Below are 15,999 nucleotides of genomic sequence, written 5' to 3'. Positions count from 1 at the left end.
TTAAATATCCATCACTGCCTCTGGGATTTATGAAGAATGATGCTTATATACATATGCTTGTATAAATAGCTCACAGCATTTAGTAAGTCACAGACAGGAGATCCTTAAAAATAGATAGCACACAGCTAGCACTTGGGATAATGGTCATGCCTGGGTGTGGATAGATTGCTACTACTGATGAGTGCACTCAAGTTAAAAATTTCCTTGGCTCTGTACCTCCTTCCCATTACATTTCAAACTACTTTACTAATGGATGGGGGAGACTTTGCAGGCAAGGAGGTGTGGTGCACTTGGAGCAGGTGCACTTGAACTTCCAAGTCAGGAAGTTCAGATACAGTGAAATGAATCACTATCTATCTCCCTCATAAACGTTAGCCTTATAAACAGCTTGGATCATAAATTGCTGTTGATTTTTAAAGGCAGTCATGTACACAGGCACCTAGCACAGTGCCTGTCATCCGGGTGTCATCCACCTTAAGAGATGAGCTCTAAGTATACTTAAGGGTACTTAAACATCTAACACTCACTAATCCCTGCCACAGGACTTTCCACGTGCACACACACCCCTCAGATATGCTGTTCCTGGTGCAATTCAAGATTTGTATCTATCTCCTTTAAGAGTTTCACTTTCTTTGGGCTGGGTAAAGACTCAGGCTTCATGCGGAGGGACAAAGCTAAGCTTCCACACACAAGGACTTTTAATCATTACACTGGTCATTTCAAATAGGGATTAAGAGGAAATTTTCCCCTTTTTTACCTACCAAATTCTGGAGTGTGGGGCTAGGAGAGGGGGGGGGAAAGAGTGGGGGGGGGTCCATCTTTTCCCCAGCAAACCAGGGAATGATGGGACAGAATGAGACCTGCTCTCTGTAAACTGAACCAGCAGTAGGTATCCAAAGCAGGGAAGCCCATTCCTCACCAAGGCAAAACTGGAAGCACTTAGGTGAAGGCACCCACTGAAAATCCTGGGCTTGTCCCTTGATACCTGGACAGTAAGATGCCAAGTCCATCTCCCAGCTACTTAAAACACACCAGAAAGGGAGTCTCGGGTCCTAGCAACAGGTTGGGAACTATACTTGGAGGGTAGGAGAGAAACTTAAGAGCTCTGTCACTGAAAGAAATGGAAATGAGGGAAGAAGGAGTAATAAGCAGTGGAAGACATCTGGTATAGACAACTCCTAGATAATTCTAGTAGGTATCCTGGACTTCATTAAGCTACAGCCAATATTTAGGGCTATGACCCCCTACATTTAAAAAACAAAAGCTCTGTGGTGTGCTTTCCTTGATGAGCCAGGCAGGTGGGAGAAGGACAAAGTGTCAGCAGGAGCCAGCTCTGGTGTTTCATAACTGCCATTCCTGCAGATACTCTCTTCCAGACGAAAACGTGCACGAACACATAACCAGGGCAGCAGCTCCCCTTGTACGGTAGCAGATGCCATGGTGTTTTTCTATTTGGATTTACTGTTCACAGTCACTGCTTTAAGCTCCGTATTTCCTTATTTTAGGATACGGAAAGAACCCAGCTGGATTTCCAGACCTTTCACTGTAGGGTGATTACTCCATGTGTAGCTGGAGTACTCCTTTAAACAGTTACTGGCAGTTATTACAGGACTGCAGATATTCCTCCTTGTTGCCACTTGCTGCTTGGTTCCACACTGTAGATGGTGCCCCTGAGATCTGTACTCTGAACTCTTATATTCAGCCCCCTAACTGCCCTAAAACCCCTAACCACCCTAAAACTGGTCTGCACTACCTGAGTCTCACATAGCATCCTTATGTTTTCCTAAGAAAACATGCCTGGAAAGAGCTGCTCTTTTCACTCTCTTTGCCTTTTTTAAGCACCAGAGCTGTAGCCATCTTCGGGCTGTGGTCCTTTTTAGGGTACTCTTTCCACAGAGGTGCACTCAGTGCAGCTCAGAGACTTGCTCCCAATTCACCCAGACCTCAGAACCAGCCTGCGTAAAACCAAACAAAGAGCCTCAATCTGGCATACAACTAAAAATGAAAGGATACTTGGCCTATTCAGTCAGTTCCTCTGCTCACCAACGGATGCCAGCTCGGGCTTTCCCTCTCTGGCAAAGCTTGCCTACCGTCTGTGCTGCTCTCCTGCTCACCAGCAGCTGGCAGGCTTGAGCTCCCCTTTCAGAGCCCTGCGGTGGATTGAAATGGGGCTAAACAGAGAACTAGGGCCCTGCAAGCGCTGCTTGCCATCGCCCCAGGCTCCTGGTTACCTAAAAAAGCAGTTTCAAGGCTACTCCAGCGCCCCTCCCATCTGCTTAGCAGCTGCCTCCAGCTGGTTAAAGATTGCACCAGCCTCCTGAACACCAACCACTGTCTATTGTAATAGATATACTGAGATACTCTTCATTGGTTCCCACAAAAAAGAAAGAAAGAGAGAGTAATACCTATTAGTATCTTAATAGAAATTAAGATATTAAGATACTGAGACTGCTAAGATGGACTGTCCCACCTTTATTTGCAGGACAGTGGATCCCAAATATCACCCAAAATGCTGCCTAATGTTTCAGGATACATCTGCGCGGATGTAATAAGACTTGGAAAGCAGATTTTTTTCCCCCCCAGAGCGTCTGCGAAGGAGAGCAGGTCAGAGGGCCTCTGGGGAGAATTGTGTAGGTGGCCAGAACAGGGCAGGAATTCTAGGGCAATGCTTTCACTGTGCCATTGTCAAAACTGACAATCATCGGTTGACCCCTGTGGACACGTTCTGTACTCAAAGCCAGTTGAAAGCATTCATAGCAGTAATTCTTACCTGCTCACATACAGACTCACCATCGAATTATATTCAATTTGTTCTTAATAAGTTTTAAAAGGCCTGTCTTCCTAGAACAGCTTGAACTTTGAGCTTGATCAGTTCGGCCACCTGGCGCCACAAGACAATTCATGTCGTTTCCTGGGGCGATAAGAATCGTTTGTCTGTGTTTGACAGCGTTTGGTATCACACACAAGCCAACACTAAGACACCACCAAACACACCACAAAGAGACGAACTGAGGAATCTCAACAACTTTTTGGTTGGCTCAAAATATAAGCGCATGATAGATGACTGTGTATTCCCAAAAGGCAAGGTATGTGGGAAACATGCAAATTCCAGCTGTCTTCACACAGGTCTGTCAAATGAAAGAGGATCACTTGCAGTCTAAGAGTTACGGACTGAGTATTCATTTTATGACATTTAAAGAAAATGGCTATTATTCATAAGAGAAAAACAGGCTGAACAGTGAAAAAACGTTAGGCTATATAATGTCTCATTAAGAAGGTAGCAGTACTACTGGCTCATCTATTAGTTGCCAGCTGCTGAACTCTAGTAACTGTTACAGTGAAGGGGTGCTTTTTGGCTGTCACAGTCAATGCTAATGAAGCTGAGCTGCCCAAATTTCATTTCTGCAGGAAAACATGCTTCACTTTGCAAGCAAAAACACAGCATGAAAGCTATTTGATTCCTGCAGATCAGCTAGTTATGGAGAAATTCTGTTTCCTGTTGGCATAACTAGGGAGTTAATAGTTCAAGTGGAAGAAATGGATGGTGTTTATTTGAGCAGCGTAATGAACTTGCAATGATCAAAGGCTAGTAGGTACAATATTAGAATTTACAGTTTAGAGAGAGAAGTGCAGTTTTAAAAACATCATGTGATCAGAAGATTCAAATGTCATCTCCAGAACATTGTACCTCCCTCAACAAAAGGAGAATCGTTATCATATACTGCCACAGGTCTTTTTTGACAGGCAAACAGATTATATGTTTTTATAAGAAGTTCCATCAAAACACACCTACCTTAACCATTCAGCAGTACAAACCAATGAGAGCACATCACACTAACCTCATTCTCTGCACTGGCAACTTGCAAAACAGATAATCAAAGTCAGTTTTCACTTTTGCACTTTAGAGTTCTCTGTAGGGCTTGCCTTATGCATTTGACAACATAGCAAGGTCGGTAACCACACTTTCTATGACCAACCTACTTCACTGAGAGCTAGGCGTATACTGAAGTTGAGAGTGTACTTCCATACTGAAATGCTGTCTAAGCAGATGATTAAGGCCTATCAGAGATTCAATATTGTAGATAAGTCAGCAGCCAAGGATTTGTCATAAAAGATAAAACCAGCAGAAATCATGAGAGTCTCTGCCTTTCTTAAACTGTTCACCTGACATTTGAACAATAACTGGTCTTCTTAAAGTGAGTTTCAATGAAAAACACTTGCAGCATTCACCCAGACAAGTAGTCCTGTTAATGTCAACACAACGACTCTAAGCAAACACAGGCCAGAAACTCTTTGGTACATCTGTGTTCAGAACTTAATATTTTAGTGACTGTACAAGAGACAAAAACAAACAAAAAACCACCTTTTCATGAATGTAATCTAACGCTGCATGTGGAGTATGTAATCCCACAAAGCCCTATTGTTGTGCTACTGCAATAATCAGTTGCTACAGACACAGGGCTTTATCCAATCCCCATTTAATTAATGGGGGAAAAAGCGCAACCACAGACTGCAGAAAATTTTAACAGCTATGCCCTTTCGAGAAAGGGTGAGGAAAAATGGTCTCAAGCAGCTCCAGAGACAAGCTCCTGTCGAAGATGCCAGTTTCTGTAGCCCCCAGCACACACACAAGCCTTTCCCAGCCCAGCCAATGGGAAGCTTGTTTATGGAGTGGTGTGGCCTTTGGCATGAGTTTCTAATTGACATGTTTGTATTTCTAGCAATATCCTTTACTGACCTGCCACTACTTCCAACAGGCGTAAGAAAACTGCTATATAAAATGTTCCTATAAAAAAAAATAGCTCCTTAAAGATGAAATTTTTGAAAACATAATAGTTTTATTTGGAGTAATATACAACATACATATGAACAAGGAAAGACGAGCAAGTAAAAAGCACTATAAACAGGCTGCCAGATGAATCCAAGGTAGAGGATTTCAAGTGCAAGATATGAGGAAAAAAAACCTCTTTTGAGTGAGGCTGCAACAATAAAGGAGGTGAAAACTTCTAAAATAACTTATCTCCTGAGAAACCTGCTTCATTAGCAACTTACTTAGACTTTTTCAGATTGTCATCTTAACATCAGAAATACTGGAAAGAGTTAGAATTCCAATGTTCAAATTTGTTTCAAATAAATTCAAGGGCAATAGCATAACTGCAATTAATGGTTTTATTCAAGAGGGCCAGATGCTTCCCCTATACAGTATATTTACCTCATTATCTCACAAATAACATCTAGTAAAACGTTACTGATCAAATTCTGCTAAGGGATCAGACATCCAGAGTGAATAATACTACAGAATTAGAGTGGTTTTTTTCCTCCTGCTCTTTTCTTCCACTGATGTAATTTTCACAGACAATGCCACATCATGGCCACGTGAATGAAAGTAACAACTCCAGTTTTCACCTCAGAGAAATCTAAGAAAAAAAACTAATGCTTATTTTATCTTTTTTTCTTTTCTTAATAAAAATAAACATTCTTTGTAAAGGATTGTCTCAGTTCTTCAATAAACTGCTGTTTGCTATTTCTCAGGGAACGCGCAAAGTTAACAATTAGAACATTACTACAGAAACTAATATCCATGACTTAAGCTTAGAAGGAAGTAAGGTAGAAGTTTAAGCATTTTATTAGTATTAAAAGTTATTTTAAGCACTAGAAGCAGAAAGTAAACCAAACAAAACAATTGAAAAATAACACCAAGTCTACATTTTCTTTCTAGGGCAGCTTCTGACAGATCAGATGTTCTTTGTATTTTAGTCCTCTGGCTCATACCTGAGGAGGAAAAAAAAAAAAAATCAAAACAGAGCAGAAAATACCTAAAAGATAGTTTGTGTCTAAAGACAATACAAAACTGAAGTAATGAATTACTGCCGTTCGCAATAAGTTCATGTCAGCGTTCACTATATGAGTTAGGGCACAGACAAATATATGTAATTTTTAGACTACTTTCTCTTTTTGCAGTTGGCTAGTTTACCAAACAGTAGAATGAGGGAATGAACAGGAGCCCACGAACAAATCCCAAAATACTGGCAGAGAAGTTTAACTAGCAGTTTGAATTTCCACACCTGTCCTTCCATAGCATAGCTCTAAGGAATCAACGTCGCCAAAGATCACTTGTCATTTACAGAATGATAGTCTTCTACCTCTCATAAGGGCCAGGGTGTATCTTTATTACTCAATACAGGCCTAACTCTGCTTACATACTGCATACTTCTCTCAAACAAATGCGTTAAGAAATGAGATAATGCCAAAGCAGCAGGTACTTCTCCCTTCTGTATCTGCGTGTGTAGCACTTGAGGTGTTAACTACCACACCCACGGTCCTTTCAAGATACTACATATTCTCATTATTTGCTAGGCAATAGCTGCTGTTGCACACACCAATCTTATTCACCTAGTATCCATTAAAAGGACTGGCCGATTAAAAGTCAGGAAACAGCCTAGCAGAAAATCTTTTTAGAGTAAAGTTTAGAGTCTGTTTTAGATACTTCCACATTTATACAAACAAAACGGGAGCAGATCATGCATCTTGTTTGGACAATCAGAACAGCACCACTTACTTGGAAAGCTTTTTACGTAGATCCTTTATCAGTTCATTCTTCTTTGTAAGAATCTCTTTCATGTTGCGGTAGGCAGCTGTTTGCTGAAATTTCTTCTCTAATTCCTACATAGCAATAACATCAACATATTATTTACATCTATATTAGAACCAGGGTAATATCCTTTTAACTTGACTTTTTTCCTCCTTAGGTTTCAGGACGCTAGTTTCTCTAACTATTCCCTATTCAAATTTAGCCAAAGTCAGCTAAGAGATTAAAACGTTATTATCAAGAGAGAAAGATAGAAAGACAAGCTTATTTTCTAAGAAAGTTATGCTAAAAATCTTCTGAAGACTGGGAATACTGTCTGCGTTCAGGTAACGGGCAATATTTAATCATTCATCTAGTTATAATTCATGCAGTGAGCTGTGTATTTGCTATTTTACATATAACTATGTTTTTCCACAGACATAAAAATATGCTGGCACCAATGTGACCCTAGTAAACTTGCGGTCCATGCACTCTGGTGCATGCTTGTTAAATTACTAATCCGTTAAGAAGCGAGCAAGGAACCCATCTTTACATTACAAAAAAGCCAACCTTTTCAGCTATGCATAGCTGATCTTGAACCTTAAGCAAGTCATGTTTTGTTGTCACCAAGTTCTCTTCCAAGGATTTCTGATTTGCAGTAGAGTCATTCAAGGTCTTCTCAAACTGGCATTTCAAAGCTGCCACTTTATTTTCCAGTTCAGTTATATCCTGGTTTACATGAGCCTTCAAAAGAAGAAATATTTAAAATATGTCAAATGCAAAATTCCATATAAAATGGGTACGTCTTAATTTTTACGACTCACGTCCACACTATTCCTGTAAAGCCCAAACTAAAAGTTTTTTTTAACTAAATTAAGAAAGTCCACACACTACAGAATATTGAAAAAAATTTTACTTCTAGCTTTAGAAATTGTTAATAAATGAATTTTAAAGATGACTAGAGCATTCTTTCTGCCAGTTTGAGATATCAAGTTCTTGTTCTTCCCTTCTTTATAGAAATTAGGTGAAACTACATAGTGAAGCATAACACAAGAAGTTATTTAGCATATGGAAATAGCAAATCACAGTTTAAGATGAGAATATCCATTTTTAAAGCCATTATCACAGCCATTTAAAAAGTCATTAGTGTACTGCATTGTAGGAAAGGATGACAGCATTAAGGATCATGTCATCAATCAGGCACTGATATTGCACTGTTTTCTGATGAGACACCAAAAAAAAAAGTCTCCACAGTTGCTTGTAAGGCATCTTCCATAACTGTGAGAGGAAACAACCCAAACTCTTTTTGCCATCAGCCCTGGACTACAGAACATTATATTCACGTAACTGTTCTATGGATTTCCATTAAACAAACAAACAAACAAACACCCTTGTAAAAGTATAATGACTCAGGATGAGGCTGAATTACTGGCACCTTAAAAACAACAAATACCTAAAACGGAGGAAGCTTTGCTCCATTTTCTGTGTGGGAGGTGATGAGTGCAGGAATACAACTGATAATAGTACCTACACAGAAGGAAAGCTTATTTTGAATTTTGATTCCTAGTCCAAAGCTACAGTGCTGAAAAACACCACAGAGTAATTTGTTTCAGATTAGAAAAATGGTCACTGTCTATTCTGAACTGACAATGAAAAGTTAACTACATTAAAATTCTAGATCCCCAAGTTAAACTGATCTATCAGAGCAGTTCCTCCAAAACTGTGGTCTACATTTGTTCGGTAGAACCATATTTAAGCTATAAAGAAAAATAGTTAGAAATTACTGAGAAAAGAGTTGTTCTTTAAAAAAAACCTGTTGTGACTTAGCAGCTATTTGTTTGTCCAAAGAGCTTGAAAACTACTGCTTAATGTGCAGCTGGGTTCATATGACTTTATTGACACTCATCTTACAAAAACATAGAGTGAAATCAGAAGAAACATAGATTTTTCTTCAAGCAACTAATATATTCAGTGATTAAATAAAGTAGTATATTTCAACATTGTATCTACTAGCTAGTTTTAACCACATATATATGCGCCTATAAATAAAAAAATGTAAGAGCAGGAGAGGAAGGTGATAGGTTACAGATAACAAATTAGGAAATGAAAGCTGCAGATAGCAGCCCTGATATTCAGGCCAATCCATGTTTAATCACAAAAAAAAGATGAGATTTGGTTCCAATCTTTTTAAACTACAAATACTATAATCCAGCATTTAATGAAACCCTTCAATATTAAACCTTCATCTATTTTATTAAGCCTTAAATTATTGAAGAAATATTTGCCATGACTGATAAACTCCCTACTAAATAGTACTGTACTGAATACAGATTTTGAAAGTTACTAGACACAATTAGAAAAGAAAGCCAAGTACATACCATAAACCCCCAGTTAGAAAGCAAAATAAAAAGAAATCATAATTAAAACATGAAAACTAAAGTGGAAATAGTGAACCTTAAAGCTTGCTTCAAATCTGTAAATACTGCAGAAATTCTAAATGTCAGTTTCTCAAAACAACGGGATGAAGGTGTTGTAATTTTGCTAACAGTTTCAATTAAAATGTTTTAAATCCAAGACAAAAAAAAAATCAAAAATGAACAAACTAGAAAATTCTTATTATTAACAAAATAAAGGTACAGGCTTAAAGAAAAACATTAAGGTGACGAGAACAGATTTTCCTATGTTAGTCTACTGGAGCACTAGCTTTTAACGTTCTTTTCAGTAGCAACAGCTAATCATGTTTGAATCCAGCATTTACAGAAAAGATTAAGAACTTCATGTAGTAAAAATACATGGCGAAGCATTTTTGATAGTACATTGATATGGGTAGGATTATTTAAAAGTAAACATTCGTCATCTGATCCATGCTCGCTGATGTTTGTGGCAAAACTTCAACTGACGTTTAGGAATATATGATCAGGACATAAATGTATGCATCTAGGTTTTTAAAACCTGAATCAAGAAGAAGCAAGTCTGGCTTGTGCACGTCTGCATCAAGCAGGTGTGATAAATGCTGGAAAAGATTAAGTGTTTTATTGTTGCTTTAAAAAACAGGTTAGATGTCATTGCTTTATTAGCAAACAGGAATAAACAAACATAAATTTGCATTTGTTAATATAAAATAAATATTGCCCTTGAAAATATGAACTCTAGAACAATACTTTCTGATAGTATCTTATCACAGCCTATGTGGCACAAAATTTGTCATAAAAGAAACTAACATACTAGGTTATCTGCTGACTGACAGACCAGCAGGAACACGACAATGTCAACAGGAACACGACAATACTAAGCAGATCCTTTATGTCTGCCCGAAAAGACACATACCATACGAACCAACTTATGGCATACTAGGGCTAAATACTGAGGAAAAAAATCTTGACAGTTACATTTACCTTTTGATCTCCCTGAATCATCTGTAAATCTTTCAGTGACTTCTCTAGTTTGGCCTTTTCATCTAGTGCAGTTGTAGCCTGTAAAAAAAAACTCATAAGTATATTTTCATTGAAAACATGATAATAATAACAACGATATTCTTATTTGGATAGTTTTAATACTTAAACAACATTAGGTATCCAAGCTCACAGTGAATTTACCTGTGTTTCTATCGTCTTGAGTCTAGTCTTCAATTTTTCATTTTCTTCTTGAAGTCTAGTAATTTCCTTTGGGTAAATAAACAAAAAATAGTTTGCCTGTGAACACTCTTGCACTCTTTTTAATTTTCCAAATATTTCAGGTAAGAAAATAAGCCTTACAGTTCAGGAAAGCAAGAATGCTTGTAAATGCTTGTAAAGATGGCCTTGCTGATACGGACTACTGATTTTTTCATAAGCCTGACGTGCAAATTATTGCATCTTCTGCCTCAGTTAGCACAGAATTTAAGTCTCTTTAAATACATATGAGCAGTTATACTGTAATCTGTAAGACCTCTCACTTAAATTTAACGCTTGTTTTACTGAATCAGAGTCAGTAACTTTACCATCTTGCAGTATAATGGTTCATGATAACAAAATTGCATGTTATGAGATACAAATCTCATTGCTGTTTATCACCTCTATTTTCCAATAACAAGCAGGTAATAATTTATTCATAGTTCCTACTTAAAAGAGAAATATCAGGCTACTGCTTATAGTGTTCTGTGTCACAGGAAATAACCATGTGTTATTAGTCACCATTTAAACCTTGAATTATTTTTGAGACAAACAGGTATCAGATGCACTTATTTAACTAAGACTGTTGTGAAACCGATTTTGAATTTACTTTCAGGAAATATTTATATTGCGCTATAAGTAAAACAAAAGTGTGAATGTTTTAATCATCTTAAAAGGTAACAACAGTTATGACTGAGACACTGCTCTTGACAGGCCCCTTTGGCAATGCAGCCTGGAAGACCCGAAAACGTAGCTCTTCATTGAATAACTTCTTGATTCCTCATGCTTTAAGAATGTATTGCAAGACGTGTGGCATTTTTAAATAGCCAAATAAGTTCAATCCACGATAAAAACTACTGAAAATGTTAGGTATTAGAACATGTTTTACAACTATAACCATCTTTAACAAGTGGGAGATTAGGCATTTTCAAAATTAGTAAAATTCAAGTTCTTTAAGTTCTTGTTTCTTTAGGAGAAACTTAAGCTACGAGAAACAAAACAAAACAAAACCCCGTAAGATGGAATTCAATAGGATTGACTTCCAGTAATACAGAAAATCCCTGATACCCTAATCATTTCAGCCAGCTACATATTTTAATTTACTTCCTTGTAGAAAGTCCAGTCTCATGAAACATAGCTAAATACCAATTCGACTAACTTCAGTCATTAAATGGAAAAGCAGAAAATTACAAAGGTCAAAATGTTTTTGCAAAAGGAAGTTTAATACTGCAATAAACGCTAGAGGCTATAACCAAGCAATAAATAAAAGGTACTTTAGAATTTTTATTAATTTATTAGCATTTTACTTTGCATTCTGTTGTATATTACACTGACTACTAAAAAGTGAAAGATACATTACACAAATATTACCGTACAGCTTTCCAGTTCAGTTGAATAAGCAGAACAGTCATCAACTACAACTGCATAAAGGGACAAATTCTTACCTTGTTTAGCAGCTCTGATCCACCTTCATTTAGAGGAGCCAGTTTGGGCTTAATAAGATCTGCGCTGGGCTAAAGTAATGATAAAGGTTTAAAAAAAAAAAAAAGGGGGGGGTACAATTGCTCAGAGGAAGAAAAGTATTCTTTTAGTCTATAAAATAACTCTCAGCAGTCAATTCTGCTTTCTTTTGGAAAGCAAATGAATGATCTTTTATTCTGAGTTCATTTTTACCAGTAGCTTGGCCGTTAAATTATATATAGCCACATTATATACTTCACTTTCAGCTCAAGGTTAAATAGATGTCCTGCACACAGATAGAAATTTCAAAATAATAAAAGATCACTGATGCTGCAACTACCAGAAGACAAAAGAGTTAGGAGAAAAAGAAAAAATATTTACGTGATTGCAAGTCAAAAAAAAATGTACATAGTCCAAAATAATTAACTTTTTAAAAGTACTCAAATGTTATGTGTATTAATTAAATATACATTTAAGTTACAAAACAAATAAGGTTCAATGTTAATCATACAGGATAAGCTAGAGCTATATCTGTACTGTAGGATCTTCTCAGCTTCATGTTGGGACAAGGCCTGGCCAAGCACCACAGTTTTTACCACAGTTTTTACCACAGTTACAGGGGAAGGGAACCCAGGAGCAGATGCTCCAACACAGCTCTGGTCTGGCTGACTTTAGGATCAGGCTTAGCAGTGTGCAGAATCCCCAATCTGGAAATAGTCAAGGCAATTCAGCGTGAACCTTGGTGCTGAACTGTAAACTGCTACTTTTTGAAGACCTTTAAAGGTTATATTGAACAAGTATTTTTTCTCTTAGAACACACAGAGACAGTACTAAGTAATTATTTCAAACATCACTGCTGACTGCACATGGCACTTGATTATGATATTTTAAAATAAAACTCTACCTTCTTGTTTGAAGATGTGAATTCTGACTTTTCAAACTCAGCAACCTGTTCCAACAATTCTCTTGAAGAGAAAAATAAAGGGAGGCATTCATTTACTAAATGAGCTATGTCATGAAACACATTCTAGCAGGCTCCTTATTGCATATAGGATTCTTGTTAGAAGGACAGGATGAAATTGCATGCAAATACAATAAACAAATGGACAGTGTCCATTAATGCACGGTATATGCATTAAAATCATAAGATTCTGAGTCTTCAATTTACATAGAAGCTACTTGGACAATAAGAGTTTATTAATCATGTCCTGTCCCTTGCTCTAAACTGATTAATTCCAGTAAGAATATTATTCATAAATAAAACATTTTCCATGACAACTCTGAAAGCATCATTTATCTCACTACTTCATAGACAGAAGATTTGAAACTATTCTACCATTGATACAATAGAAGAGGAATAACTTTCTAAGGTTAGGAAAAGAATACAAGCAATCAACAGTTTGAAGTTTTCTTATTATTGAAAGAGGTTCTCTATAGTCCAATATATGTTACCGATTCTCCAACTCAGAGATGTCTGTCTGTAACTTAAGGTACCATTTTTCAGCCTGTGAAAAGAGCTGGCGTAGAAGTAAAACATTGGTGTAAGCTGTATTTATGAGTTCTGACTCCACTTCACTGTGTACAACAGTCTGCAGTCCATCCAGCATGTCTGCCACCTCATCAACTGTGAAGGTCTCCTCAACAAGTCTAAACGGAAAAGTCAACAGGGGTCATATATGATAAAGGTAACAATTCTGCATTGTTATGAGAGACCTCACGACACCAGGTATCACTTACAAATAACTCAATGCCCTTCTAAAAACATCTGCTGGCGGTAGTTATTAGATGCCACAAGTAATTTTGTTACACCATTTAACGTTTTATCTTGGAAATGTTACAAACAGAAAAATAACTTGCATTAGAGTCTTGTATCAAATTCAGACATAAGTAGTACGACGTAAATCAATGTCATGCTGTCTATTTCTGTGCTAACTCCTAAGAATTTAAACGACTCAGTTTTAAAAGGGCTTGACTTACAACCTCCAGAAAAATTATTGGGTCTTTCTTCCTCAGTATGAATATGTAAGTGTAAACTGTCTGAAGAAAGTCACCCCATCAAGCATGAAACCTACAACTGTCACTAACATTTTTTGATCAATTCTTGCTCCTTGCAACTTGTAGCTTAATACAGTACCCTCCTCATGGTACCTGCTGTCCTTAAGGTCTTGAAAGCAAGAATCCACTGTTTTTAGACGCAGGCCACGCTTGGAACGAGCAAAGCGCATATAGTTGATCACTTCATTCTGGTGGTGCTCGTTAAGGCCAAGCTCTGCCTGCGGACAAGGAGATAAGCATAAAGATTCACACATTGAAATAAGTGAAAAGGAACATTAGTATTGTGAAGACTTGCCCTCCAACTATTTTTTGTTGCTTGCTTTCATAAAGGGTTATCATGTTAACTAGCATGTTAGAAAATAACCATATGTTCACATGTGTAACCCCTACATATCTCACGTAAGTGCTACCCCTTTAAAAGTACCAGTACTTCAAAACAAGTCCTCAGAAAATCAATACCTTCAGAAAAGTCATACAAAATCAGGGGCACAGACAATCAGAGGTCAGAGAGAAAAGGCTATAAAAAAACAAACAAACAAAATCAGAAGGACTGTAGGGGAGAAGAAGCTCTTGGAAAAAGGTTTCTTTGTATTATATGTACATAAGTGTAACCCAGCTGAGCTATGTATTTGTCTTTTAAAGAGGCACTAAAAGAAATACAGAGGAAAGTAAGTTATGTTTCTCTGGTAGCTGATACATAAAATCTTGAGAATTGCCATGTATTCTTAAGTGACAATCCAAATTTGTTTCTTATCAGCCTACAGCCCAGAAGCAAAGATTTTCAGGGCAAATTAAGAAAGAATTTTTTTTTTCAGGTCAAGCTAATTAGCACTTCCACGTATGTCTGCATTTTAGAGGAAGGAATATTGCATGGCAAAGTACATTAGACTAAATCTTGCTAGTGCAGGTAGCACTAGCTACAGAGAGGCACGACCTGCACAAGGCACGAATGTGAGTTTATAATCACAGCCCCTGACAAGCTGGCGCAACCAAACGTGAAGTCCCTTTTATTGACTCCAATGTACTGAGCTAGCGCTGCTGATGCCGGAGGCAGCAAGACAACAACTCAGCCAAAACAAGTAATCTGATCACTTAATCCTTATTAATACAACTGCTCAGGGTAGCTCAAGTAAAAAATGCAATATTCCAAACCTGGATGAATAATATTGAACATGAGAGCACAAATCCAGACCGCCTGGAAATTAAAGGCGGTCTAGAAAAGAGCAATAGCGGTTAATACAACGAACACTCGTGATGCGGTTGCAAATCTGACATCTCCCACAAAGTCCCATTACTTGCAAATGAAATCACCTGAGAAGCTCTATTTGTGTTCTCTCTGTTGTTGCTCGGTTTTCTTTACGTGAAAAGTTTGTATTCGTTATAGTTAGGAAGAAGAAAGAAAGAAATACACTAATGCCAGTGCTGGAACCTCAGATTCCCGAGAGTAGCTAAAAAGGCAAATGAAACGAATAAATAAAGTCAAGCCAAAGCCATACGTGATCTCTAAGTTAGTTACGCTGATCTCCAGTTAAGCAACTGTGGCATCGGATCCTGCAGAAACCTCAAATACCACTAGTCTCCGCAGAGCCCAACAGGGGCGAGTGTGATGCCCAGAAGGGCGGGCAGCAGCAAGTCCCCCGAGCGGCCCGTGCACGACAAAGGGCCGCATCTCCCTCCCTTACAGGGCTTGGCCGGGCTGCCCTCGCTGCCCCAGCCCCAGAGGCGACAGACCGTCCTGAGACGTCACCCTCCGCCCAGAGGCGGCTCCGTTACTCACCATGGCGGCCCCTCGCGGGTGCTAAGGAGACGGTTGGGGCGACGGGAAGCTAACGGTTGATTACGGGCTGGCGGTTGCCATAGAGAACGAAGCCTCGCGAGCCTCCTCGCCGCGCTCCTATTGGCGGGGCCTCGCTCACGTGACTCGCGCTCGCCCCGCCCCCCTCGGCGCTGCGCCGCCGCGTCGCTGGTGCTCCCTCCGCCTCGGCTGGCGGCAGCGGCCGTTTCCCGGGGCAACCGCCGTTGCCTCGCCCCCTCCCCTTTCCCCGCCCCCCCCCCCAACGGCTTCAACGTCTGCGCGGGCACCCCTCGCCCCGCGCCGCCTTTTCCGGCGTGTGGGCAGGGGGTGGGCTGTCTTTTTTGGGGTCTCCTGTGGGGGATTTAACGTGCTCCTTCCCGGGGTGGGGGGTGGAGAGCGGGGCTGTCTGGTCTGTAGCCGCTGGGGGCTCCTCGTTCACTTCGTTGGAAATGGGGGCAGGCAGAGGCCGG

The 15,999-nt window shown here is 39.0% G+C and overlaps 1 protein-coding gene across 5 annotated transcripts; it reads right to left on the bottom strand.

The window, feature by feature from the left end:
* Positions 1-4,818: 4,818 nt before the first annotated feature.
* Positions 4,819-15,675, bottom strand: LZTFL1 (leucine zipper transcription factor like 1). 5 transcript variants are annotated; one of them, XM_068935643.1, is made up of 11 exons: positions 15,512-15,623; positions 15,046-15,182; positions 13,828-13,952; positions 13,132-13,326; positions 12,584-12,644; positions 11,664-11,732; positions 10,165-10,230; positions 9,964-10,041; positions 7,139-7,312; positions 6,560-6,663; positions 4,819-5,772 (listed from the first exon to the last, which is right to left on the bottom strand). In XM_068935643.1, the coding sequence occupies exons 3-11, from the start codon at positions 13,902-13,904 to the stop codon at positions 5,754-5,756; spliced, it is 843 nt and encodes a 280-aa protein (XP_068791744.1). In that variant the 5' UTR covers positions 13,905-13,952; positions 15,046-15,182; positions 15,512-15,623; the 3' UTR covers positions 4,819-5,753. The 5 variants fall into 5 exon arrangements, with proteins under 5 accessions (XP_068791744.1, XP_068791745.1, XP_068791741.1 ...); XM_068935644.1 differs by lacking the exon at positions 15,512-15,623 and adding an exon at positions 15,417-15,471; XM_068935640.1 differs by lacking the exon at positions 15,046-15,182 and having other exon boundaries at positions 15,512-15,675.
* Between the last annotated feature and the right edge of the window lie 324 nt (positions 15,676-15,999).

The sequence above is a fragment of the Struthio camelus genome, chromosome 2 (genome assembly GCF_040807025.1).
Source record: "Struthio camelus isolate bStrCam1 chromosome 2, bStrCam1.hap1, whole genome shotgun sequence".
Classification (NCBI taxonomy): Eukaryota; Metazoa; Chordata; class Aves; order Struthioniformes; family Struthionidae; genus Struthio; species Struthio camelus.
This window is presented reverse-complemented; position numbering and strand designations above follow the sequence as displayed.